Source organism: Hetaerina americana, unplaced genomic scaffold (assembly GCF_022747635.1).
Source record: "Hetaerina americana unplaced genomic scaffold, ioHetAmer1.1.p SCAF_31, whole genome shotgun sequence".
NCBI lineage: Eukaryota > Metazoa > Arthropoda > Insecta > Odonata > Calopterygidae > Hetaerina > Hetaerina americana.
In genome coordinates, this window is record NW_027286886.1 from 3,590,410 (window position 1) to 3,617,996 (window position 27,587).

At 33.8% G+C, this 27,587-nt stretch overlaps 1 protein-coding gene across 3 annotated transcripts in view; it reads left to right on the forward strand.

Annotated features, from left to right (window-relative positions):
* FoxP (forkhead box P) overlaps positions 1 to 27,587 on the forward strand; it is a 63,111-nt gene that overhangs the window by 29,814 nt on the left and 5,710 nt on the right. The window contains exons 1-11 of one of the 3 annotated variants that reach the window (XR_011701580.1): positions 574 to 3,009; positions 3,141 to 3,399; positions 4,151 to 4,288; positions 4,716 to 4,926; positions 7,269 to 7,449; positions 10,223 to 10,433; positions 13,295 to 13,339; positions 13,593 to 13,669; positions 13,786 to 13,887; positions 20,854 to 20,978; positions 21,375 to 21,550. Coding sequence is in view for 1 of the 3 variants with exons in the window: in XM_071589026.1 (XP_071445127.1) it covers positions 3,141 to 3,399; positions 4,151 to 4,288; positions 4,716 to 4,926; positions 7,269 to 7,449; positions 10,223 to 10,433; positions 13,295 to 13,339; positions 13,593 to 13,669; positions 13,786 to 13,887; positions 21,375 to 21,550 (1,400 nt within the window). In the remaining 2 variants the exon portion in view is untranslated. Of the gene's footprint in view, positions 1 to 573; positions 3,010 to 3,140; positions 3,400 to 4,150; positions 4,289 to 4,715; positions 4,927 to 7,268; positions 7,450 to 10,222; positions 10,434 to 13,294; positions 13,340 to 13,592; positions 13,670 to 13,785; positions 13,888 to 20,853; positions 20,979 to 21,374; positions 21,551 to 27,587 lie in introns of those variants that run through there. The other 2 variants (XR_011701579.1, XM_071589026.1) reach the window with 2 other exon arrangements.

A 27,587-nucleotide genomic window follows, 5' to 3' on the forward strand; every position in this document is an offset into this window, starting at 1 on the left:
TTTATTTGGGTGAAAAGTTTAGAAAATTTGATTGTGAAACTAGCAAGCCATGGAATTATTCCAGGAAACATTTTTACCAATGTATATAAATAATATTTAGATGCACATTTGTAAGTGGCTCAGGGTGCATAAAAAGATGCAAAGGACCTATTTTAAAGCTTTTAGTTGAGCAAAACTTAAGAATGGAGACATCAAAGTAGATTCGTAAAAAAAAAGTGAAATTTGAAATGATGGAAGTTTTTCTTCACCACCCTCATCTTTTCGCTTTTGCGAAGGCTTTGCATATATTTGCTTATTTTTCGCTGATATTTTATTTTTTTGAAACAAAAGTTTTGTTGACCATTAGACTTTTATTCAACTTTGCCATTTCAGCGTTCATATCAGTTAAAATTTGAAATTCCCTTGGAGGTAATTGTTATTGATATCTAAATTCTTGATATTATTGGTAATTTGTACAAAAATGTTATATTCCATTCTGTATTGCATTTTGAATCCATATAATTAGCATAGCTGGAAAAATTCAACTTAGAATAATCTTCTGGTTACAAAATGTTTGAAGTAATTTCTCTTGTTCTCTTTTGCATTTTTTTGTGTTAACATCCCTATGTATTTCTTGCACAGTTATCCTAATCCTGGTTAGTGTCTTCAAGAAAATGTTCAAAGTGAGCAATTTTAATGCAGCTATCTTGAGCATATTCCATAAACTATTCTGGTTGGCTGTGCATTTGAAGGGTGGCAATGTATACTGCATGCTGCCCTGTGAATTAAATTGTTTCTCAGTGGATAAATTGTACTGTTGAATAACCATGGCTTAGGATTTGTAAAAATCTTTGATTTGTAAGATATATTTTTATGAGTAGTGTCAGATTTTCAAACAATAAACCTGGGGGGTCTCAAAAACAAAATTAGTTTTTGCTACAATTGCTTGCACTACCTAGGGTTGTGGTTTCTTGAAGTTACGATATTTTCACAATGAGAGGGCCTAATTTTTAAGGTAGAGCAAGGTATCTGTTGGTAGATTTCACTTAATGGTCTACCATTAAGCTAAGAGTTGCTTTCAATAATCTTATGCTAAGATGTGGTAGTTACAGAATCTCAGTTATTGAATTTATTCATAGGTGGGGTATATATTAATTTATTTAGTCGCATTTCCCTCGATAGCAAATGAGATTCATTAACATAAATCCAAAATTTTGACCTTTTACATAGAATATCTAGGGAAGTTGAGAAATTACTTTGCTAACAAATAATTGTGTTGCACTCTATGCACCCCTATTTATTTAGGGTTGATTCTCCATTCTAAATTGTAGCAGAATAAACAACCTATTTTTTTTCTCATTTAAAAAGTCCTTGTTACATTTCAGGTAAGAACTTATTGTCAAGATATGAATTATGCATGTAATGGAATTAGTATTAACTGGGTGCCATGGGGTTGAGTTAGGTTGTGATACCATGTTTAATTCATGTGAATCGTCTACCTGTAAATGCCCATGTATTTCATTGTAACCAACAAGGAGAGGGGTTTGGTTGAGTTTTAAATTGCCACCAAGGGAGGGAGAACTTATATGAAGTCTGAGCTGATATGGAAAGGAATAGGAGTTTTGCAGGATAAATGAGACAATAACCAGTGGACTAAATGCATACTGTACCACATGAAAGCACTATCATCAAATAGTGAAGCTGGACTTATATATTCAATTATAAAAGTTAACGAGAGTAAAATCATTAAAGTGTTTATGATTTAAGCTTAGAGGAGGGTTTGAAACTTGTAACAAAGTAGGATATCAAAGGAGAGATTCAAAAATGAAAATGTATGATTAATACACTGACTGCCCTTAAACATTTAATGCCTGTCTGGAATTAGTTTTATTGCGACTACTTTTGGTGAGAAGGGTAAACTGGATGTTTTTTATTTTTATTTTCTCAACCTCAGCATTGTATTAGTCATTGTTGAGGCAATATGAAATTTTATAATCTGTTTTTTTTGGAGAAGATACATGGAATGGATCTAAGCATTCAATAATTATAGCAATTTAGGTTAATGATGATGCTAAATTTTTGCAATTTCAGTTTTTTAGGGAACAGCATGCATTTAAAGCATACAATCTCATAATTTTGTCCAAGAAAATTGATATAGGTACTTTTTATCCAGCCTTAATGGTCATTTGATCTTAATCACTTTCTGCAGTTTTAAAAATAGTTTTAATTAAATTCAATTTATAAGGGAAGTTCCCTGTAAAATGTACTCATTTTTCAAGAAGTGAATAAAAATATGAATCTAAATGTAAATTTACACCTTTTCAAAAAGTACTTACTCATTATTCCATGCTTTACTGAAATGCTCATGAGTTGAATGATCTTTGTGTGATAATTGAGTTATATCCATGGCGCTCTTTTACTGAATGCAGTTGCCAAGCTAAAATAATGCTAATTTTATGGATACCCTGTGATATTGATTTTAATTTTACACTATCTTGGTGGATCATGTTTGATTTTCTTTCAGATTATGCAATTTATCACCATTTAGTGCAAACAATATTTGTTGTGAAAATGAGTGTAATTTTCTTCCTGATGGAAGTGTTACCTTTCTGCCTTTTTGCCATTATCTGTTGGAATTATTGAAGATTTTTTGTGTGTGCAAATCATGTTTGCTCTGGGTTTTTAGTCGTAAACACGATGCATTTGGCCTGTGCATTTTCACTGCTGGTGAACTTTTTAGATGTGTCCTCTTTGTATGTTATAAAATAACAACTAAGGAAGTAATTTACTGTAATTTAAGTGTTTATTTTTTGAAATATCAATGCTATCAAAATTGCATCCTTAATCATTGAATTACACATTTCTTTGTATTGACATTTATGACAAATGAAGATGCCTGATATAATTGTATAGTTTGTTTTAATGACATAACTATTTTTTCTCTTTAATCATATAGCATGGGGAATTTTACAAATACCATGTTAATGAAACATCATCAATATTATATCTTGAGGAGTAATGGATGGACCAGTTAGTACCCCTTCATGCACATTACCTTAATCCTCTAAATTTTCAAGTATTTTTCCCCTTAGATATCATTGACAGTATTACACCTCATTATATGTTCTGGCAGTTTTGACTCTGTTTGAATTATGTTTCAGCAACAGGAAATTCATATGGCTGTTTTGGGGCGTAAACAATTGGAGCAAGGCATTCAGCAACTACAGGAACAACTGCAGCTTAACCTAATGCAACAGACACATCTTATTCAGACTGATGAAAAAAGGAAGGCATCTGGCCCACTGCAGCAACTTGCTCTTCAACAGCAACAGTTGATGCATCAGTTACAGCTTACTCAACGGCAATACTTATTACAGCATGGAATTGGTCTTCAGACAATGGTTCTCACCCCTGGCAATGGTTAGTGAGTCAATAGGGGTTTTTTCATAGAATTCATCAAACTTATTATGCATGGCTGTATAGAGTTCTTTTTCTGCTGACATTTTATGCGTCTAAGTTCCATATTTGATAAAGTTGGTGATTAAAAGTGCTACCATAATTTTTAAGTTGTAAGATTACAAATAAGGTTATAAATGAAAGCCTCCATTCTTCGATGCTCTTTGTTAATTTTGTCTGCTATCATATTTCTCTTTTATTTTCACTGAAAGTAATTGCATGATCACTTCAAAAATATTATCACAATTTTCTTCCTTGCCATATGCACTCATGAAGGAGTGTGAGAGTAGCCTTATATCCATGCATAATTGTGATTCATTTTTGGTTTAAATGTGATTTTAACATGTCACTAGTTTATTAACAATATGGATATAATTCTCACTTTGCTTAGACGTGATAAACATGAAAAAGTCCACAAGGCTATCACATTATGTGCCTTGTCTTTTATTGAAGACTTTATATACAATTGCTTGCCTGAAAAAAAATATCTTGTTGAATAAATTTATTTGTTTGTTGCTATCCTATGTAGTATGTACAAAAACAGTGTCATTATCTTTTTAGGAAGAGGTTACTATTTATTGTATACATTCTAAATATTACAGTGCCTTGATGCAGGATAATTTAGGAAATAATGCTGATTATGAACTAAGTTTGGCTCAAAGATGGGTTTCAGGTGGAAGAATCTACATCCTTGGATTTCCTTTCTCTTTAACAGGCCTGGAGCAGGGACCTGGTCCAGGGCCTGGGGAAGTATTACCTCCCACTCCACCTCACCCATGGAAAGAAAGCCCAAATGACACCTCAGAGTCACATCCAATTGGCATGGTCCACAAGACCATGTGTGGTCTGAATGGTAGAGTGAACTTTTTTCTCTGCTTTAAACATGCTAAACCTCTATTTTACTGCCTAATTAAGTTATATGTCATTGGCATTGTATAAATGATGTTGGCATGTATATTTGTAAAACCAGATAACATCTAATCTTTGATTGGGGTGCCATATTTCATTTGCCTAACTGTTCGCCAAAAGTATTTTGATGTTATCAAAAAAATAATGTCCATCTTGAGTTATAACTATACATATTTCTTGATTGTTGATAATGAAAGGAAGTAAGCACTAAAAGAATAATATTGTTATAGAGAGTCCTTTAAATTTAATTGGAAGTGAAAATGGACTTTCAATGAGATACAGGTAATTACCGTTTAAGTTTACTAGTGGTTTATATTCAAGCATAGTTCATAACTAATGTGGTTGTTAAAATTACTTTGTCAAATTTTCAGGTATGTTAAGTCCATTGGGAGCTTGCCAGCGTGATGGCCTTAATGGTTTTGGTGGTGTGGATGAAAAGCCAATGCTGGATAATAGTGGCATTCAAGGTTCAAATCTTGATAGTGGAAATTTAGTGGAAAAAGTCCATCCCCTTTATGGCCATGGTGTTTGTAAATGGCCTGGCTGTGAAGCAATATATGACAATATCGAGTCGTTTACAAAGTAAGTTTTCTCTTATTACTATTTAATCTCTCCATTAAGTTCCTCTGGTCATTGACTAAAGCTATCAGAGAGTTCAGTCTTCTCTGTCATTTTCAGTTGTAGTATCTGAAATTCTCCTTCATTTTGAAATATATCAGAACTACTGTGCATTAGTTTATGTTCATTGGTCTAGTTTGCATGAACTTTTCATAGGGTCTGAAGCTTGGTCAGCCATCACCCACCAGTATCGAAGTCATGAAAATAGGTTTAAGGCATTGATAAACTCTGATGCTATAAAGTTCATGGGTGATACTATAAAATACTACCGCTATATCCTGGTGGTAGCCAATGATGTACTGCTTTGTCATCAACATGTAAAAATGATAAAAGATCTCATTGTACTTTTGTAAAGAATGTAATAACCTAACCTACAGTGGCATAAAAATTAGCTAAAAACTTGTTGTTGTCCGATTTCAATAGTATTAAAGCAAAAAATCATAACAGTATGTCCTCTGATAGATTATTCAAACTATGTGTGAATGAAATGAGGTTAATGCATTGGGTAACACTATTTTTGTGAAATTTATTTTGTTTAATTCAAGTTCTAAATTTTTCGTGAATCATTTCACCGTGCTAATGTTCATTTCAGTGTATAACCCACGCGGTCAAGTATCCTCAAGTCATAACAGCCTGCTACTCATGTCCATATTGAGAAATAATATAATGATGCCGATAAGATCAGAAATTAGTATTACATCTTTTTGAAAGTGATTGTTCACAATTGTAATTCCATGGAAAATTTGATGATGGGATTTTTGTTTGGATCTGAATAACTCTATTGCAATTATTTTAACTTGCCTAATAAGAGAGGGATCATTGGGTAGTTTTGATAGAGCCTGGGATGAAGACTAAAATTCTCGTGTGGGTACCAACTGGTTGTTTTGTGACAAATATGCTCCTATGAAGACAGGAAACCAAACCTTAGTATTAGCAATTCAGATTTTCATCTTCCATATTTTATGTCTGAACATGCAGAATTTTTCCATATTCCTTTAACTATACTTTCAGTTGCTAGAGCTTGTCTTTCTTTCAGGAGAAGAAGTCAAATGGTTAGGAGGTTGGGGCAAATATTTTGTGCCAGGACATTGCATGGCAGATTGGGTGTTGTGCCTCAAGAATCTGTTATATTCAGGCTAGGGGGTAGGTCCAAAGACAGAAGCGGAGGCTGTAGTATATCTTCAGCAGATAAGAATCAATCACCTTATCTCCTTATTCAATAGGTGAAAGAAATACTGACAACTAGAATGAAAAATTGCAGAAACAATCTTAAACTGTGAAACTCAGTGAACTGGTTGTCACCAATATACTAGAGAAATGATCTGATGTGAAAGGGATGTGTACAGGCTTGGAGGACATATGGTTTGGCAGTATGTCCTCCACCTTTTTATCATTAATATATTTCACCTCAAGGAAAATGAAGAACTCATTACCATTGTTTACCAAAAATTGGCCATATGATTCCCCCGACAAAGAAGTCAAAAGGTGAATTTTAAAACGCGTAATTTATTTCACATATTTTAAAACACGGAATTTATTTGTGCATTTCATCATTTAGTCTTGAGATAAGGGTATTTGTTGGGCTTTAGATGAAGGTCATTGCAGTACTCTCAACATTCACTCTGCACTTTAGTCAGTGAACAAATGGAGATCTTTAGTAAAAATCATACTTATGGTTTCTTGGCCCTTGGAAGCATTCTGAGCATTGTCTCTAGAGGATATCTAGAAGAGTGTTACAAGTTGTCATCTAAAGTAGTTCATTGATCCCACAGTTGTTTGGCTGATTGAATACCCGTCCTACATCAGAGGAGGAGGAACTGTTATAAATCAAACCTAAGTATTACTTGCCAGTACAAAAGTTATCTTTTGCTTAATGGTCAAAATATGTCAAAATATTTGGTACCTTCCACTCTCCTGTGATCACCAACAGTTGAGAATTTAGAGATAAGGTAGTTTTGCTCAGCTCTCCAATCCATTTACTTTTCTCCTTTTCTATCTTTATTTTATCCTCATAATTCTTCATGACTTCATAACAGAATAAACATAACATGTGCATACTGTTATGGAGTACATTTAATCTTAATCATTCTTTTGATCCTGTACATCTCAGTTGTTTCATTATTCCTTTCTCTGATACTGCTGTCATGCCTTACCAAAATAGCCAACCATTTCACATGGTTATTTTTTTGATGTCTGGTAATACATTCATTTTTTTTTACTTTTTGTGCCATCGTACATTAGTCTATCTATAAAGAAGGAATAATGTTCCTCTTATTATCAACATGCTGTTTTTATTAATACTGCAGGCATCTAAATACAGAGCATGTATTGGATGATCGCTCAACAGCCCAAGCAAGAGTTCAAATGCAAGTTGTGTCACAACTTGAGTTACAACTTCAAAAGGAGAGGGATAGATTACAGGCCATGATGAAGCATCTTCACATGACGAAAAAACTGAAATCACCTGAGTCTCCAAAGAACGATGCTGTAAGTTTCATAATGTTTTTATAGTAATGTGGCTAGTTTTTCTGGCTGTAGATTGCATATCCATTTGCTTCCTCAATGTTGTGTGGCATTGTGATTGCTCACCTCTAGTACAATTGACAATTGAAGTGTAGTCGAACTTTGAAAAGTTAAAGTACCTTGGCTGGGGAAAAATTTTTTGAGCTATATAGACTTCAATAAAGGTAAAATCTAATTGTATGGTGCCATTTCTATTACCTTATTTTCCCATCAATAATGTGCACGTTTTTCGATCATCCGATCGTTTCGGATGATCGAAAAAATGATGATGCGAGTTATGTAATGTAAATTGAAAAAATCCAAATATAGACATATTTTTACACACACACACCCGATATAGACGTATTTGTACACATACTATATATAATTTTTACGTGCATGGAGCTGCAGGTGCCCAGAGTGCCTTGCCCGGGAATCGAACCCGGGACCCTGTGGGTAGGGCGTTGGACTGCTGACCGGAGGGTCCCGGGTTCGATTTCCGGGCAAGGCACTCTGGGCACCTGCAGCTCCACCCAAGCTGAAATAATTTTTCGGGTACCAGGTCTTCCTGGGCAACCATAACCGGCACAGGGAAAGGAACTGGCCCCCCTACCCTGATGTATGAATTTTCACACGCCGTATAAGGCTTAGTACTGGGTGATCTACCATCACCTACTAAAACGACCTTCGGGTTGATTACTGTGTTTATGGTTTATATATATATATATATATTATCTGGGCACTATATATATATATATATATATATATATATATATATATATATATATATATATATATATATATATATATATGTATATACATATACATACTATATATGTATATACAGATGCGCGGCGGCATCTATACCCATTCAAGATAACTATGAAGCCTTGGGCACGCAGTATCTATACAAATTCATGATAACTACAAAGTTCTGGGTGTGCATTATACATAAGGTGCACGTTATCGATGGGAAAATACGGTGATAATAAAGGGTATATATAATGGGCACTTGTAAAATTTCTATTGCCAAGTAAAATTAAAAAAGTTAATACTTTCAACCCTTGCATAAATATAACATGTATCTCTGAAAACATTCTGCTCATTAAATTTGTGGGACGAGGTAGTCCAAGGTAGAGTGTTGGACTACTGACTGGGGAATCATGCTGAGGAATGCCAAGGAATCATACCTGGGCCTGGGTTTGATTCCTTAGCATACCTCTGGGCACCCTCATTTTCAACCAAGTTGTGTGATTTTTAGGATACAGAATTTTCAGGGAAACCTAAGGCGACACAGGAAAAGGAACAAGTCCTCCCACCCTGATGCATGAATTTCACTTGCCTTTGGACTTATTATTGGGTGAACTCTAACATCACCTATCAAACTGACTTTTGGGTTGGTAATTGTGTTTATGGTTATACGAGGGTCATCCGGAAAGTAGTACCCGTTCGTGCCGCATGAAGTGCTGACGACGCGAGTAGCCGCTGGACGAGGTCAGATAGCTTCAGTGGCTTGTCTGCCTTCTCTGAGCCAAGTTGCGTGACGCTAGCATTGCCTGTGTTGTTTCTGTGATTGTTTACAATGTTTAAAAAAATTGAGAACGCCGCCAGTTGTGAAGTGAGGGCAGTGATTAAATTCCTCAATGCAAGAAACGTTCGCCCATGTGATATTCATCGCCAATTAAAGGAGGTGTATGGAGACAATGTAATGGACGAGTCGTCTGTTCGGCGGTGGTGTCGCAACTTCAACATGGGGAGGGGGAACACACACGACGATGAGCGTTCGGAGAGACCGTCTGTCATTACAGACCAACTGGTGAGCTCAGTTGACGAATTCGTGAGGAACGATCGGCGCGTCACAATTGATGACATCTGTGAGCATTTTCCCAATGTTTCTCGAACAATTGTTCATGAAATTGTTAAACACCATCTGCATTATGCAAAAATTTGTGCAAGATGGGTCCCTCGCGTATCTCAATGAGCTGGCGGCGAAGGACTATGCAGCAGGAATACAGAAACTTGTCACACGTTATGACAAATGCCTTAATTTGCTTGGAGATTATGTTGAGAAGTAGTTTAAAGTATCCTCTTTCAAATAAAATTTTTTATGTTTGTTAATATTTACTTTTGTGTCTTTATTTCACGAACGGGTACTACTTTCCGGATGACCCTCGTATTAAAGTCACGCAAACTGGGTTAGTCTGGTTAGTAACATGCCCGGTATAAGCAAAAGGTTGACAATTGGGTCTGAATGGAAGCCCGCTGACAGGTTATGTGGGAATTTTAAGAAATTTGCTTTCTTTATGCCTTTTATTTTTCAGGCATGGCCATTTCTTTGAATTGAGGAATCCTGAACTATTATTACTGAGTAGTTCAAATTAAAACTGAAATTTCACCATTGTAAAAAACTAGAATTTAGTATAAATATTAAGCTTATATTTCCCATTAGTACATTAAATATTTTTGTCCTCTTAGAATTATTACTGAATCTTGAAACATGGAAAATATGTCCAGGTAGTTATTAGAGTGGGCCTTAAAACTTCTGCTAAAATAATCAGGTCAGCCTACTGTATTTCAATATATACTTTTGTCTCAGAGATGCATACTATTTAGTTTGTTTCTCCTGTTAGATATGACAGGAACTCCTACCTAAGAAGGAGTAAAAGTAACATGCATTGTGCTAAATGATTCTTTATCATATACTCATGGTGATTTTTATATTGTAATTCTGCCTTGTTAATTTGGATATTATTTTCAGAAGCCAGCATTACCAGATATAGGACTTCAATCAGCTCTCCTTAATCATCAAACACAAAACATAGTCAAAGGTGGTGTGGGACAAATGGGACCCTTATCAATGGCCATTGTCTCGGCCGTAAGGTCACCTGACTTGCACCCTCCTTCCATTGCAATGACAGGCCCAATCAGAAGGAGAATAAGTGAAAAGTCAGCACTTTGTCTGGCTGGAGGTCAGTATGAATGACCATAGTTAATTACAGTTTGGTTTATCTATATTAAAACTTGTTTTCTATTTTGATCACTCTATGTGCTTTTAGGCAAACACATTTACTAGTATATTATTTCATCCATATTTTGGTCTTTTTGGCCATCCCATTCTCCTAAATATTACTTTATCACAAATGTTCATCCTTCCCCAAATTTAACATCACATCTGTCCCAATGTAATGCATTCATTCAAACTTCCAATGGCAATCATTGTGATCAACTGTAAAAGCTATTTTTGTTCCCTGCAGTGATATTTCAATGGAACTTATGGGCTTTTGTTGCATTATCATGTAAAAACTATGGTACTTGGTGTTGGCATCGCACATCTAAACACTTCTCTCTCCTCTCATGTGAAGCCCTCAACAATTGGGATGAAAAAAATATGTATTATTATATCTAAGAGGTGGGAATTGATGACAGCCATTATGTTGAGGAAAGGCTTGAGTAAGGATGTCAAGGAAATACTAGTGAAAACTTTGGTATGGAGGTTTTTTAGGTTTGGGCGTGGAGAAGAATGGAAAATGTAAAATGGACAGGAAGGAAAACCAAGAAAGAAGTAGAAGATAAAAAGATTGGCTTGAAAGGTGGATGCAGAGAGTTTTGATTGGCAATGGGATGTTAAAGATTGTGATAGAGGGGAGGATGTTAGGCAAGCAAGGAAGGGTAGGAAAAGGATAGCATTATTGGACAGAATGAAGGGATAACTGACTACTTCCTCTTTTTCATTCTTCATTATTTCCTCTGTCAGTTCTACATGAATTCTACCTGCCTTTATGCTGACTTCAAAGCCTACTCTCTTCCTTCCTCTACCCTGCTTACCCAACCTTATCTCATTTATCAAAGTCATTGGCCTACCACGACCTTTCAGCATATTCTCCACTCACTTTTTCTGCTTTAAGAAAGGCAATGAGAAACATTTATGCCGGTAATTCTCCTTTTCTTTCGTCCCCTACTCTACTTATCAATTTCCTTTATCTGAACAGTCTCTTAACCAATTATTTCAGCCTTACAATTCATTATTTGTAAAGGAAAAATATACCACAAAGTTAATAAACAACTGGTTTCTCTTGGCTGACATTGTGCGACAAAATACCATGCCAAATACCATACCAGGAAAAATATACCACAAAGTTAATAAACAACTGGTTTCTCTTGGCTTACATTGTGCAAAAAAATACCATACCAAATTCTACTGTCCCCTATTGCAAGTCAAATTTGCTTCAGTCTTCATTCATCCTATACTATTCATGGGTAAATTTTTTATCCATGATCATTGTTTTTAAAAGAAAAACTTGAATGCAATATCCTTATATAATTGGTGAATGAAGGACACATTAACTGAAAGATTGGTCACAGTACAGGGTCTGTACAATAAGTATCGTGACTGGTTCGTTGTAGCCTCAACGAAGCAGTGGATGGGGGCCCGACTGGTCAGCTCAGTAGAGGGGTCCCCCACCACTCCGTCGCACTTAAGTTCAGTCACCTCCGGGCATGCGTTGAGACTGGAGGTGGATTTTTGTCAAATGTGATTGTTTGTGGTGCCGTCGTGCCAGCATGGAGCGCACCATTGAGCAATGCTACGCAGTGAAGTTTTGCATCAAACTCGGGAAATCTGCATCGGAGAGCCTTGAACTCATTGAACAGGCTTATGGGGATGATGCCTTAAGCCGCACAAGAGTTTATGAGTGGTGCAAAATGTTAAAGGAAGGCCGGGAGCTTGTCGTAGACGAGCACTGCATCAAAAGCCCAATGACCACTCGAATCGATGCTCAAGTGGCCAAAGTGAAAAAGTTGTGGACTCTGACGGGCATTTAACCACTGCCCTTATCAGTGAGGAGACCAGCCTTTCAGTCAGAAACAGTCACACCATTGTAACAGAGGATCTTGCGATGAAGAAAGTGTGTGCAAAGCTGGTGCTGAAAGTCTTGAGCGAGGGACAAAAACTGTTGCGAGTGGAAATTTTGCAAGAAATTTTGGACTGCATCTAGGAAGATGAAGATTTTCTCGACAATGTTATTACCTCAAAGGATAGCTCAAAAGGAGCTCAAAGGATATCAGTTCGACTCCATCGAGGCGGTTCAAGCAAGTGATGACAAAGGCTCTCAACAGTATTCTGGAAACCGACTTCCAGCGCACTTCTGACAAGTGGTAGACGTGCGGAGCTAAGTGTATCGATGATAGAGGAATGAATTTTAAAGTTTAATAAGTAATTGTAATGATAACTGCCGTAAATTTTGATTTTTGGAGCCAGTCCCGATACTTATTGTATGGACCCTGTATGTGTTCCCTTGTTGTAGTTCAGATGAAAATCATGAGAATATGAATTTATGTTTCATACTCATCCCAAGTTCACTTCCTTAAAATGCCTTTATATATTGTGATCAAATTTTAATTTGAATAGATATTTTACTGTGACAAATAGTAGCAAAATACTCCGTAATATAACAATTACAAATTGACACTCAGACATGGATGAGTCATATGCCTGTTGAAACTGAGCATATAAATGCATCTGATGGCATTTGAACAAGGCATACTCCGTTATGCTAGAATAGGTGTTACATTGTATTAGTTCTATCCAAGAAAAATTGAGTAAAATTTTAAATCTTAAGTTGATTTACATTAGCAAAACTGATAAACGATTTATGACTTGTCTTTCATATTAATTTTGAAGTTAAACAAGTATGGAAAATACTTACTGCTTTGTGATCCAAATTATTGAACATGGTTGTTTGCCAGACTCAAGGTTTATATTTTTAGGATGTATCTGTTGTAGTTAATAAAGCTTTTCAAAAATTTAAATTGATGAAAAATTTCTTCACAGGACTTCCATACATGCTAGAAAGAGCAGGTCTTGACGTCCAGCAAGGTAACATTTTATTACTTTTTTCATTATTGTGCACAATTCAATATTTAAATTCACATTACACAATATTATATTTGTTGTGGTTCAGTGTAATGTGTAAGTATTAATTAGCCTCTCTCATACTTATGAAAAGATATTTTTCTTATGATCATTAATCCCTTAAAGTGTGTGAGACAGAATTTATGGGCTCTAGTCTCCAGATGTGGAAGTAGTTAGGTTTCATTTACCGTTAGCTGAAGAGGACAATTTTTTACAGAAATCCAAAGAAATAGAGAATTTTATAAGAATGCTGATGTAAGGCCGCCTTTTACATATGCATCGTTAATTCGACAGGTCAGTCTATTTTGGTGGGATGTACTCTTTTAGTTTCTAATTTGCATTATCTGTTCGTATATTTTGGAATCTTTACCAATAAAAAATGTGTTGATTTTCATAATCTCTCCTTACAGGCTATAATCGAATCACCGGACAAGCAACTTACATTAAATGAAATCTACAACTGGTTCCAAAACACCTTTTGTTATTTTCGGCGAAATGCAGCCACATGGAAGGTATGGTGACTTCACAAGTGAAAGGGCTATGTGAGCTCATTTAGTAATTAATGCATTTTTGTTCCACCTTATGTAGTTTCAATTTTATTTTGCCCAGTTTTGTAATGCTTGACCATATTATTTTGACTTAGAATGAGCATTGCTGTTATGGTAGTGTTGTTCATATCAATTAGTTTTGGTTTCTCCAACTAAAAAACTTTTCAGAGCCTATCATTACTCATTATGACATGATTTAATGATCCGATATTTGTATCTTTTGAATGGAAGAGCGTGGTAAAAGTTTTTAAATAATTTATTAGTGTTTAAATGCATTTAGCATTTATCAAGATTTTTTAATTGGAGTGAACAGACTTGTTGGAAGATTTCACTTTTTTGGTGACATAAGTAACTTCTCTAAATTTTGGGTGTGATTGAATTTGGTTTATATTCCACCTATAGGAAATGATAGAAACATATTGGTGCATATCTAATTTTTTCAATTTGGATTGATGAGATAAAATCTCTGGAGAATTTGTATTAATATTTCTAGGATCACATAGTGAATAAGTTTACTTATGAAGCTGAACCACTGAATTTTTCTTTAAAGATTTTAGGCTGAAGATTTTATCAGTTTCAAACATTCTGTTCTCATCTTATTGATGAGCTTTTATTTTATCTTATGACTTTTTGTGTCTGTATCTTCAATTTAGCCCCTTGAACCTTGGCAAAGATGTTATTGGGTGCTGTAATAATGAGAAACAAACCCTGTAACACCTTTATATTTGATTGGTTCCTGTTTATCACTCTATTAAGGGGTTAATATTTGTCAAGCCATTTAAATAGTCTTCATAACAGTTAACATGGTGAATTGTAGTCTGAGTAAATTAAAAATGTAGGTAAATTGAAATAGAAACTGAAGTTTCTCATTGTTATAATCCTTTGCATCTTAATTACACTGTACATATTACCGTAAAACAGTGTAAACCTAATGTAGTTCAGTCCATTTTTGAAGAAAACTCTGATGTATTTCAGAAATAATCCTACACCCCAAATTATGCTTTCATTCTGCCAAATTTATTTACAACTTCTCAACCTTTTTGAAAAACCATAAAAGATGTCAGAGTATACTTCTTATAATTCTTAATATTGTGTTCCTAGTTGCCATACAAGTAAGTGCAGTTCAGTAAACTGGTAAATATGTATATTAGCATTCTTCACAATTCATATAACTTTCTTGTTTGCATCCTTCTATAACATGCTTCATGTATGAGCTAATAATGAAATGGATTGGATTGCCGCCAGGCCAAGCTTGGGGTCCATTTAATATTAATATTCATTGAAAGCCAGAGGATTGATAAGAATTTAGTTTTTTCATGGGAGTATTTTCATTCATGGATCAGCTGCCGTACAGTAAAGACTAGCAACAAGGGGTGTATCAAAAATCTATTTCAGCAGTAGGGTGTAACAATTAACTCATTATCAATATATGACTCATGGTAGATTTTTGCCTAAATTCTGCACAATGGTCAGTTTAAGGTACCTGCCAATTATAAAAGGCTGGTTGCAAAAATGCCAAAGTATGCATCAGATTACTGGAAGAAATATTTTGCTGATATGTGACAACACTTCTTTATGCCTTCCAATTTCAAGGAGTTTTGTGAGTTTTTTATGAGGTTTTAAAAAACTTATGATATTAGGAAATTCAAGTATATGTCGGCTACCAGACTACAGTTTAGCAATGAACTTTGAACATATTTCTAAATCTATTGAGCCTGGGTTAAACTAAATCGAGCACCATCAATTGGGTGAACTGAACTGATTCATCTTGCCTGATGAACTTGTCTTACTAACTTACAAAATAATGCCACTCATGTGAGACAATTTCAATGGTGATTAGGGTGGGCTTAAGTTTGCATGGTTGAACAATGTAAGATCTTAGGTGCTATTTTTTGCTTTGGTGTCCATTAAAAAGGTGAAATTTTCTAATCCAATAGAAGATAGTAGCCTGCTCTGGAGTGGTGTTAAATTTGAGATATTTCAGCGTTTTTCGAATAATTTTGTTGATTTTCTGCTGTGTTCTCCAGATCTCAGTTTATATATATATATATATATATATATATTTACTCATTTATCAACATGTGAGTGTGATGCTGATCTTTCTGATATTCATGCCTCGACAGAATAACATGAAGTCATCTTTGTACATTTGATTTATTTAACTCTGTGACTCACACGTCATTAGACTTAGATGCTGACCTTTCACAGATGCCTGTCATAAGAACATCCATGATCTTGCCCTTAAGATTTTTCAGGCCTTCTTATGGATCAGATGCTTTTCTTATTATTTGATTCAAGAACCATTCTCCAATGTTATCAAATGCAAAACATTAGTTGAAGCACTTAGTAGTGTATACCTTGAGAACGTGTATGTACAGGGCTAATGCTGGCGACTTACTCAAACCCTTCATATCAGGCAAAATAATATCGCATTCTTAGAATTAGGGATTTGGATATACTGCTTTAGAAGATATTTATGATATTATACAGACTGTTTTATATATTTAGTCGGAGATGAAAAGACATGGATTGAAATCATTTGGTTCCCAAGTGTGGAAAATAGTATATTGAAAATTATATTTCAAATGATCGTAAATTGGCAGATATTTTCAATAGTTTACAAAGAATGTATTGTGATTATATTGACTTCTCACAATTACCCATGAGATCAATAAAGAGTGAGGAGGCTCATAACCATTATATTAGATCAGTTGCTGACTGTGCCGTAGTGCATCTGAGATGCATTAGTTTGCTTTAGCTAACATTTATAAATCCACCATGGAATTGGCAGAATGGAAAAAAGTTAGGGGTACAATGGTAAAATCTGAAATTATATGAAATTGTCTTACATGAGAAGCATTCATAATATATATATATATATATATATATATATATATACACACATATATATATATATATATATATATATATATATATATATATATATATATATATATATATATATATATATATATATATATATATATATATATATATATATATATATATATATATATATATATATATATATATATATATATAAATGAGTAAGGAATCAAGGGGCTATAATTCACTGTGCCTTATGAATATGATTTTATGTTCTCGGATGATCTCAAATTTTGCTGTGCAACCATGCTTAAATTTATTCCAGGATTGGATAATAATGAAGAAAAATTCCATACATCTTACTATTTACCTTTTTTTGTTGTTGCTAACCCGTTCACTTGCTGTCTGCATTATTTTATTAGATACTTGTTTCAGTTTTAAGATAATGATTTTTATATAACGGATATATGGTGTTGCTATGGTATGTTTTATTTTCATTTTGCTACAGTAGGTACCTACCTATTTGCCTATTTCTATGTAATTATTTCACCTGCATGCAAAAGCCATTTATAAACAGCTGCATTTGATAATTTTGTAGATAACTCTGGATAGAAAAATGTAGTTCTACTATATGTAAAAAATACCCAGTATACTTATTTCTTCAATAAACATATATTTTTAATTCATAGATTTCTACAATTTGGAATTTTTTTGATTTTTAATGGCTTAATAATCTTAGTAGTAAGAATGCATCTTATAATGTTATCAGGATAAAAGGAAATAAATGGCCAGCAGTTTATTAGTCTTATCATTGGCTCCCGATGTAATATTTTTCTTCAAGCATTAATAATTTGAATTGTAAAAAAACAATCAATATAGCGTTAATAGTGATGGCCATATTTTGAGATGTTTATAACTCAGGCTATATGTATATTAGTAGCTAAATTTTTCTAGTTACTTGATTTTTTTTTACAACAAATGAACTATTCATTGTTGGTGATTCAAGCAGAGTACTTTGGGTATGGGCTGTACCCCAGCTAGGTCATTATCGCCACATGGATTTTTTATGTGATGGATTGTTTATGGTGTAAAAGTAATATAGCCCTCTGGGATTCGAAAACCCAATGCTGTTCCTACGGATGAAATACATGTTAAGTGTGAATGTAAATTTGGAATGTTAGGTATTTCTAGAAACTAACAGGACCACTTCAGCTTAGCCAGCATAGTGTTGAAGGGGATAATTTTTTTCCAGAATATGTGACCGTTGAATTACATTAGTTTTCGTTGCAAATCTTCTTAAATTGTAAATATTTTTCATGGGTTATTAGTTGCAAATACTAATGTGGAGAAGCTTATTGCTTGAATATTTATTTATTTATTACAACAAAGGGGAATTAGCTATGTGTCATGCTATTTATTCAGAATTTCTCTAATATGTTTGAAGTGCAGTCTCATTTATCCAAAATTCAAGAGACCATGCTACATGATTTCAAATTATCCAGGTTTGAAAAAAAATAACTGTCTCATCTTTGGGCATTATAACCATAATCTGTATGTATAATCCCATTGCCTTGAAAATTTAGCTATTCATTTTTCTTGCACAGTTTTTATAAAAATGCCATCTCCACATGTGCACATACTCAGGAAAGGAGACAGGCTATGGTTACCTAACCAGAGGTATGAATCAGTATCCAGTGGACTTCTTATCATCTGACTCAATCTATCTTTCACTAGCACTGTGGAAAAGAACCCTACACTGAACCAGCAATATGCTAGCACCTATATATTTTCTTTTTTGAATATCACACCTTGAGTAGTCTCCTAGATAGTGGGTACATGCATCTTATATTTGTCCAATTAAAATGATCGCCTCCTATTTTGTCAATAAACTGCTGTTTCTTATGTCAGTGGTTGTTTTCCAGTAGTTATGGCAGTAACAATCCATGTTATCCTATCAATGGCTTGGTACATAAATGAAATCCTATTTATCAAGATCATGAGAATGAGATATAGTGTCACCAATGAAGCTAGAAAATAATGAATTATCATTTAAGTTTAAGTTGTGGTAAATGAGAAGAATTTACTTAGTCTATTACATTCATGACAGTTATACTCAATAATGTATAGGAATTTTGCTGTAAATAATAATGTTCATTCCATGGGTGATTACCATGTTTCCAAAAAGTTACAAATTCCAATGAAAATAGAAAAGTGGAATATTGATAATTCTCAAGATATTTAAAATCAGCTTGAATCTAGGGTGTGAATGTTGTGGTGTGGTGATATGGATTTTTTCCCAACAGTTTATGATACATTGTAACATGACATCAGATGTCGGAGCAAATTTAAACCTAAACACAACTAAAAAGAGCGTGTATTAGCTGTCCAAATTATGAGTCAGTATTTATTATGTTGAACGTAGCCAAAGCAAAACTCTGTTAATTTCCAAATTTTTAATTCATATGGCTAGTTTCATCAAGCAATTGACATCTCCAGGTACAGAATACAGGTAGTTGATGAGTATGTACTGACACATAGATGTGGTGGGAGGAGATTGGTAGGCATATAGGGAGGTACATCATGAAGTTCCTTGAATTTGTGCCCTACTCCATTGCATTCATTTATATTGTTCCCTGGAATATGTGTGTAGAGCACATTCTGTCTGTGACTCTTATGGTATGGCTCATAAAGTATCCTTAGGTTCTAATAGGTGAAATAGTAAAAATGTGTCATCACTTTCAGTCCACCTTAAGGCCAACATATTTGATTGAGGAAACTATTTGATCAAATTTTGAATGCCACTGATGATTAATATAACTGCTGTTTCATTTGTCTTATAACCACTGGTAACTGGATACTTGCACTTTTCTTATGTACCTAATAATTTAATTGTTGCACTAATAGCTTTAGTGATTCATGTTGGCTCTTTTTTGCTTAAAAGTATTGCTATTTTCCAGTAGCCCTATTCAATGGGTCTGTATGTAGATGTATGTCATACCCATATTTGAATTATTTAGGCATTGTTTGCTGATGCTTTATTTCTTGTGTACCTACTCATTTATGATATAGCCAATATTTTCAACCTTTTAAAGAAATTTAAATGCTTCTGTTTTATTGATTACTCTTTTGCAGTTATATGAACAAAGAGGTTCAAAAATAATTTTTGCCATAATCCAATCATAATTAGGTATTGAAATTTGTGTCAGTACCTATTTTTCATTCAATGTAATTACATTGCAAGTTATTAACATTTGTTTGGGCTGTAAATGTTGCAGATATCTCTTGCCTATAATTGTTGCATGAATGCTTAAATTATCATTTAAAATGTGTCTGTTTAGTATGAAGTTTGCTTTCCAAGTTAATTTTAATATTTTGCTGCTGCTTTTTGACTGAAGGAATTATTCTGTATCATCACCCATTGTAATGGTTTATATTTTAAAGAGCATCATACTATAAGGGATTTGATTGTTGAATCTTTAACTAGCTCTCGCAAAAAATCTCTATTGTTAGAAACCTGAAACATAGATTTTAATTTGTGGTATTTTCAATTTATTTGTAGGTGTAACTTTCACAGGTCAATTAAAATGCTTATTTTGTGGAAATATTGCTAAAGATAGTGGCTCTTATTTTTTTTTTCCCGCAGTTGTCATTTTGTAAATCCAGCATTACTGCCTGTTTATTCTTCAGTCATTTATCTTGAAATATGTATTTTAGGATCACAATTTTTATCACTCACAAACTGCATAAATGAGGAATTTCTGTATTTTTTCTCTAGACATATTGTAATCATTAATTCTATTTTCATTTTGGGTTGATCCATCTGATACAATTTTTTTCTAAAATATTTTAATCTAAAATAAGATTGTTGCAGTCATTAGGTAAACATTAGTGTCCTAAATGATATTCCAACTCTAGGATTCATAATTTTGTTCAGATGCATGTGAAGAGCTTTTAACTCTGCCAGTTTTTCTTGCTATGCTTATTTGGGAATGTGTACCATATTTTTGCTATCAAATTTCAACTGTTAAAACTACCAAATATATTTTTAGCTATTTGTAATTTTTATTTTGCGGTGCTTACTTGTATGTGTATTATTTTGTATAGAATGCAGTGCGACACAACCTATCTCTACACAAATGTTTCATGAGGGTGGAGAACGTGAAAGGCGCAGTTTGGACTGTGGATGAACTGGAATTTTACAAACGACGACCCCAACGGTGCACCACTGGGTATGGTCTATAACTCCAATAGCTCCTTCAAACAAACATTTTGGTTTGAATTTTTCCTCATTCTCAATTTTTATCTCCTTTTCTCTCTTCTACATGTTTTTACATTTCATTGCTTTTCTCCATTTCTCTGCGATTGTTTGAATGCGTGTGTGGTGGTGCTGGTGCATTTGTGTGTGCGTGTGTACATTTGTGTGGATGGACGAGGGAGTGATTGCAATTGCACAATGGTCGCAATGGGAAAATTCAACCAAGATGTGCGGGAGGTGATTAAAGGTAATTCAAAAGAAAAAAATGTCTTGCTCAGCAGGCAGCTAGAAGTGGAAAAGTTTGTTTTATACCTTATTTCTTAAACTGTCTTTTTACTCTCCTCTCTTTCTTGGTGGTCTATGTGTACAGAACGCGATCCGCACCAATCTGTCACTGCACAAGTGTTTTGTGCGCTATGAAGACGACTTTGGCTCCTTCTGGATGGTGGATGATGCAGAGTTTGTCAAGCGACGACATCTGTCACGAGGGCGACCCCGGAAATATGACCCCACCCCATCACCCACTCCACCCCACCTCTCAGCACAGTAAGCACTTTTCCATTTCAACATTTTTATTTTTTGCTGTTTGGATTCATGTTTTAACATAGCTGCTTCATGTAGACCAATTGTGACTTAGGCAAATATATATGATTTTATTATTAGCAAATAATGTAAACAACGGCGAGAGATGCTCTTTCAATCACTCCTTCAATACACACAAGCAATTGTCTCACTACATGTCCAAATGATTCATTTAGTGAAGCCTCGGGCTATTTGGATTTTGGTGGTCGACTGCTCTAAACTCTAAGACATTAATACAGAAATCAACAAGGTCAGTTAGAGTCTCAGTTTAAAACTCGTCATGAAATTTCCAGCGTAGAGATATGAATGAGGATTCTTTGTGGTTTAAGTAGTTAAATGATGTTCTCTGCATACTCATTTTTACCCAAGTATCAAAGCTAAAAATCACTTTACAAGGACTACTGGTTGCTTGCACATGCAGTCTTATTTTGGACAATTATTAAATTTTCTTATTTTGTCTACACAGAATATGATACAAAGTGTTGTACTTTACATTTATAACTCACTTGGAAGGCTTGTACATTGCCTACTATCTTTGAGAAATATTATTTACAGATTGTAACAGAAGATATGGCTTTTGATAATTTTCTCGATATGGCAAGAAGCATTAATGCTTCTTACTACAATGAGAGAATTATGACAACCTGTGTCTTTTCTAATCAGAGTGTTGGTTTAGAAGAGATGCAAACAAAGGATTTCAATTCAGGGAGGCTCATTCATTGCTAGTGTAATCATAATATACACTATAATATATTTTACAGTTCTATCGAGTAAAGATGTAGCTATACAATAAATTACCAAATATTTTGCAATGTTTCCTAGATAAACTTTAAAGGAAGTTATTGTTTTCTATGAAATTGCAAATATAAGGAATACATTTTAATGCAGTTATTTGGAATAAGGTCTTACTTTCCGCAAGTTTAATGCATAGAGCTTGTCGCATAATAGACTGATATCAGGTAGCTAAATGAAAACCTTAAGATCAATTAGCACAATGTTAAAAAGATCTTCAGAATACATTCACATCCAATTTGAATTTCCATATGTGCTTTGCATGTGCAAGCAAATTAAGTTAATACATTCTTATAATTACTCGAAAATTCCTAAGAAGCCATAGAAACCGTTCCAACTATTGCCTTTTTAGATAGTTGGAACTCTTTGTGGGGTCATTTAAATTTTGTTTGTACCTCTTGTAGAGGTAAGTCCTGCTACCAAGAAAATCCCCCAGTTTTGATTGTGCTGTGGAAGGGATGGGCAAAGGCACACGGATGCATTCCACTACATTTCTGTTTTGAGATTATGACCCAAAAGTTTGGTTAACTGAACACTTTCTTTAGTCCAAAGGTTGAAACTAAGCATTATAATATTGCTACCAGTCTGCCTATTATAAGCTCACCACTCTTACAACATATAACTGTATGAGCTGTAATTATAATAGTAATATACTTTTCCACTTCAGATTTAGATATATTGTTCCCACAGGTTTGGCAAAGAAATACAGACAATGTGAATGCAAATCCAGCGATTCTGTAGTTACAGGGTAGTATTAAAAAATAACACACAAAATAAGCATTATTTTCCCTTTGCTTTGTCTCTCACCATGGAGTTTGAAACAATGTAATGCCAGTATATTAAAACTCAAAATAATAGAACATCAGCTCTCATTTTTCATTCATTTTTCTTGTAATTTTTCAATCAGTACTTTTTTAGTTTCTGTTTAAATGCGCTTCTTCCAACGATTTACTTTAATTCTGGGGTCGTCTCTTGTAGATAACTTTCCTGGTTAGGGTGGATAAGTAATAAATAACCCTGCACACACACACAAAACCACTTCCCATGTGTTAATTCTGCCATATTAACTGTATTCTATACAAGATTGGATTGAGATTCCTTGTGCATAAATACTGAAGGAGAGGTGTTAATAATGTAGACATTTCACATTCAGCCTCAAGATAATAGGCAGTAATGACAATTGATTTTTGAGGACATGTAAGTAAGTAAGCCCTAAGTTGAAGATAATAGAGAGAAAATTTATAACCCCAGCCTTAGCTTGTAAATAGCTGGACTAGTTCTACATCTAATAATTTCAGAAGTATCAAATAAACATTTTTAACTCGTGAACTTGCACCAAGAATTTTTACCATGTTTCAGAGGCATAGAGGGCTGAGCCATAGACTCATCATACATCAGAATATGATCCAAATCAAGTATCTGTAAATTCTATCATTAAAAATTTATTTCCTATTCACCTAACTTAATAATTTAGTTAGTTGTCAAGTGCTCTTGATGAAATCATTATTCAGTTATCATTTTTCTGTACTGGTTATTTGTCAACTCAGCCTACAAATAACCATAAAATTTTGTATTTTTATTAGACATCATTTCTATTTGCTGCTAAAAAAAATAGAATCTGACACTGCTGTTAAAAATAATAAACAATGCTCACCTTGAAAAGTTTTTTTAGATGTGAACCTCACATGACACTAGAGATTAGGTTATTGTCATTGACAACATATACTATGCCCAGAACTATGGGTATAAGGTGTAGACCTTTTAAAAGAATATGCCTGCTGCTTTTAAAAAATACATCCATTTGTTTGATCATTCTCATTAGTTTTTTAGAGTGGTCACTAATTTTTGCTAGTGTTTCGAGACATTTTTTGCAAATTTTAAATTGCATTATCATCTCTTCTTGTGGTTTCAATTGGCACATGAAATAATAGACACTAAACATGGTTTTTCAAGGTTCATCATTTATCTAGCAGAATTCAGTTTACAATTTTCTTGCGCACACATCATAGTGTGCTTAATTCTGAGAGTTTTTGTGTTACTCTGTGAGATTCAAACTCCACGTTGGAGGCGTCCCTTGTTACGTCATGTGCAACATTTGGAGTTAACTGAAATCCCCCATTATAGAGGACTTCTCAATCAAAATCTTATTTTAATGAGATGTGAATCTGATCTTCATGTTGATTTTCCTTCTTTTGTGAAGTTTTAAAGTTTGGAATTCTGTAATCCTAATAACACCGTTTTGAAATGAAGTTACTCGAGGAGCATATTTTCTATCTCAAGAGACTACAATTTTGATTTAATTCATCATTTTTACATGTTTTGGTCAACCTTTAGTCTGTGTATGATTTATTTGGAAAGGGTTGGACGAATCTTTAAACAAGGTAAGAGCAAAAAGTATTGAAATGATGTGGATTGTCTCGTTGTATCAACCAGGTAAGTCTATAGTAAGAACAGAGAGTTCATATCCAAACATTTGTGTCTGAAAGTATTATCATTGATGTGAATTTGAGATGAATTTTGGATCAGCTGTATTTTTTGGCATGAAGCATGAGTGATTGTGGATATTTTCCTTTTGAAATTTTACTTAAAAACTCTATATTAACTCAATTTATTTTCTCTGCGGAGTAAAGCTTTCACTAATTTCTGATTATAAAGTTAGTTGAATCCATATATTGGTGGGGCAGAGAAACTATGTAGCAATCAAGCTGGCCTACTGGAACAAATACGAGTTACTTAAAATGAAAACTCACCATTGAGTTAGCACAAATGCTCTTCAGTGAAGTGACTGATATGCAGATGATATCCAGAACCTGACTGAGCCATTTGATTTTTTTTCCAGTCCAAATCAAATAGAATTTTAAGGAGATAAATTGAAGGGATTTGATGTTAAAATGTTAATCAGCGCCATAGTGTTTGTGCTAAGCTCACTCAATTTATGTTAATAAATGTCAGTTTATTTGAAAAAGTGGGCTTAAATTTCATGGCTACTGAGTGGATTAGACACAGGGACTCTCAGTGCTAGCTTAATATGGGTATTATGAATGGAATGATTCACCATTTTTTTACTTTCTTCTCCATTTTGAGTTCAATTGATGTATTTTTTACAATTAAATTTATCAAGTGTGTACTTTTCTAATGATTTCATGCTAAATTTTTAAGCAATCATGCCATTCAGAAAACTTCATGTACCCCAATATTTAGTTTCATTTAACTTTCCCATCTCTGAGGACAGAAAGTATGAAGTGAGCTAATTCATTTGTTCATATTTCTTATTTTTTGGAGTCCATCTAACCTTTGTGCAGCATCATATTTGTATTCAATCCCATTTTTACCACAGTAATGTACATACATTAAAATTGAACTTTTAATTGTATTTAGTAGTTAAAAAGAGTTCTAGTCCTCCTTTGTGTGTGTTTGTGTTTGTCTGTTTCAATCTGTAGTGTGTTTCCCTGTGCTGGCCTATTCATTTGCCAAAATAATAATTATTAATTTTGTTTCTTTGTTGCCATGTATGTGCTCTAACCTAAGAAGTGAATAGTGCATGCGTTGAGTACCTTCACATCATGTGAAATCAACCTTTCTGCTTGAAGTCAGGTTTTAATGTATCATTTCACATCTCCAAAAAGTTTAGCTAATTAATTGTTGATTAAATGTATGATACATACATCTTATCACCAACAAGAGTAGTCATTTTCCTTTCATGTATGGTATTCTGAAAGAATGAAAAGAATTGAATGCTAGCTTGTTACCTAGTGAGGGTTCTAAGTCAGGGAAGTGAAGAATAATTAGGGAGTTATCAGCGGGCATGGTGGCTCACTCAGGTAAATACTCACAACTCTTTTTCATACGGTGTACATTTTTATCAGCATGCTTCCCAATTTGATCTCTTTGTAGATGTTGAAAGTTTCTCTTTTTCTTCTTTGAAATGTCTTTTGCATTTCGCTTACTATTTTTCGCACTCTTTTTTGCTCGTTTTACTCTTTTTCATCTTTTTTACTAAAATCTTGAGAAAAAAACTGCCAGCATGGGTGGACAGGTGAAAAACTTGTCCTCTGATGAAGGAACCATGAAATGTCATGGCAGTTGGAAACCAGTCTACAGAGAAAGCTGAGAACATGATTAAAACAAAGGATGAAGCTCAATGTATTGGGCATTGAAGTAAATTGCCCATCAAAGAAGAATGTGCTTAAATAATTATGAAGATGAGAATGCCCACAAAGTGATGAACTACCTGAGAAAAGCATTTTCATTGGAATTATTGCATATGTTGCAATTACTTTAAGGGGAATACTATATATATTTATAGAAATATATATACATAATATTAACAACTAAATGTGAGTTTATAACGTGTAACTCTTAATAGAGTGAAATTGTAGGTTGTCTTTGTGATGCCATTGCTCTTATTTTTATTTTTTTTAGGAATTATATTGAATTATTTTGTTAACCAATAAATTATACTTGCAGGTACATATAACACATCTGATTCTGATTTTAAAATGGGCTTCTGTTTCAATTCTTTTCAATTAATCACTTCTTTTGGTAAGAGATCTCTGTACTGCCTCATTTGTTTGATGTTCCCAACTGTGCAATGTTTATATTATTAATATCATGAATTTACGGCTTATGTTCCAGAAGGGTTTACCTAAGATTTTTGTATCGAAATTTAAGGAATCATATACTTTTATGTATATTAAAATGTTAAATATTCTCATGTGAAGTAGCTTTATCCTCACTGCGTCTTAATTTCCCCCTCTAAAAATTGAAAATTGGGGAGAGGGTAGAGGAATAAATATTAAACTAGTGTCATGTCGGTAGAATTACTTAAAATATACTAGGGATATCAAATTTTCATTTTGAGATTTTACATTTGCTCGTAAGATTTTGAAGTTTTTCGAAGAATACAGATGTTGGTGCTAGAACCTATGTTTGAACCTTTGAACTTGATAACGTAAGTTATATATTTTTGTTATTTTCAGATGCATAGTCAATCTATTTTTTCTATTAATAGTTTCTTGTAGTAGTTATGGAATCATGGCCACAAAAAGAGTCATAAATCGACAGAGGGTCATACTCTTGTGCGAAGTATAATATATTGACTCCAAACATCATATGATAAATTCATCAGAATTTTTGGTACTTAAAATCAAATAAACTTAAACCAAACACAAAAAGAAAAGGGTATAATATGCAGTAATTTTCTTGTAAT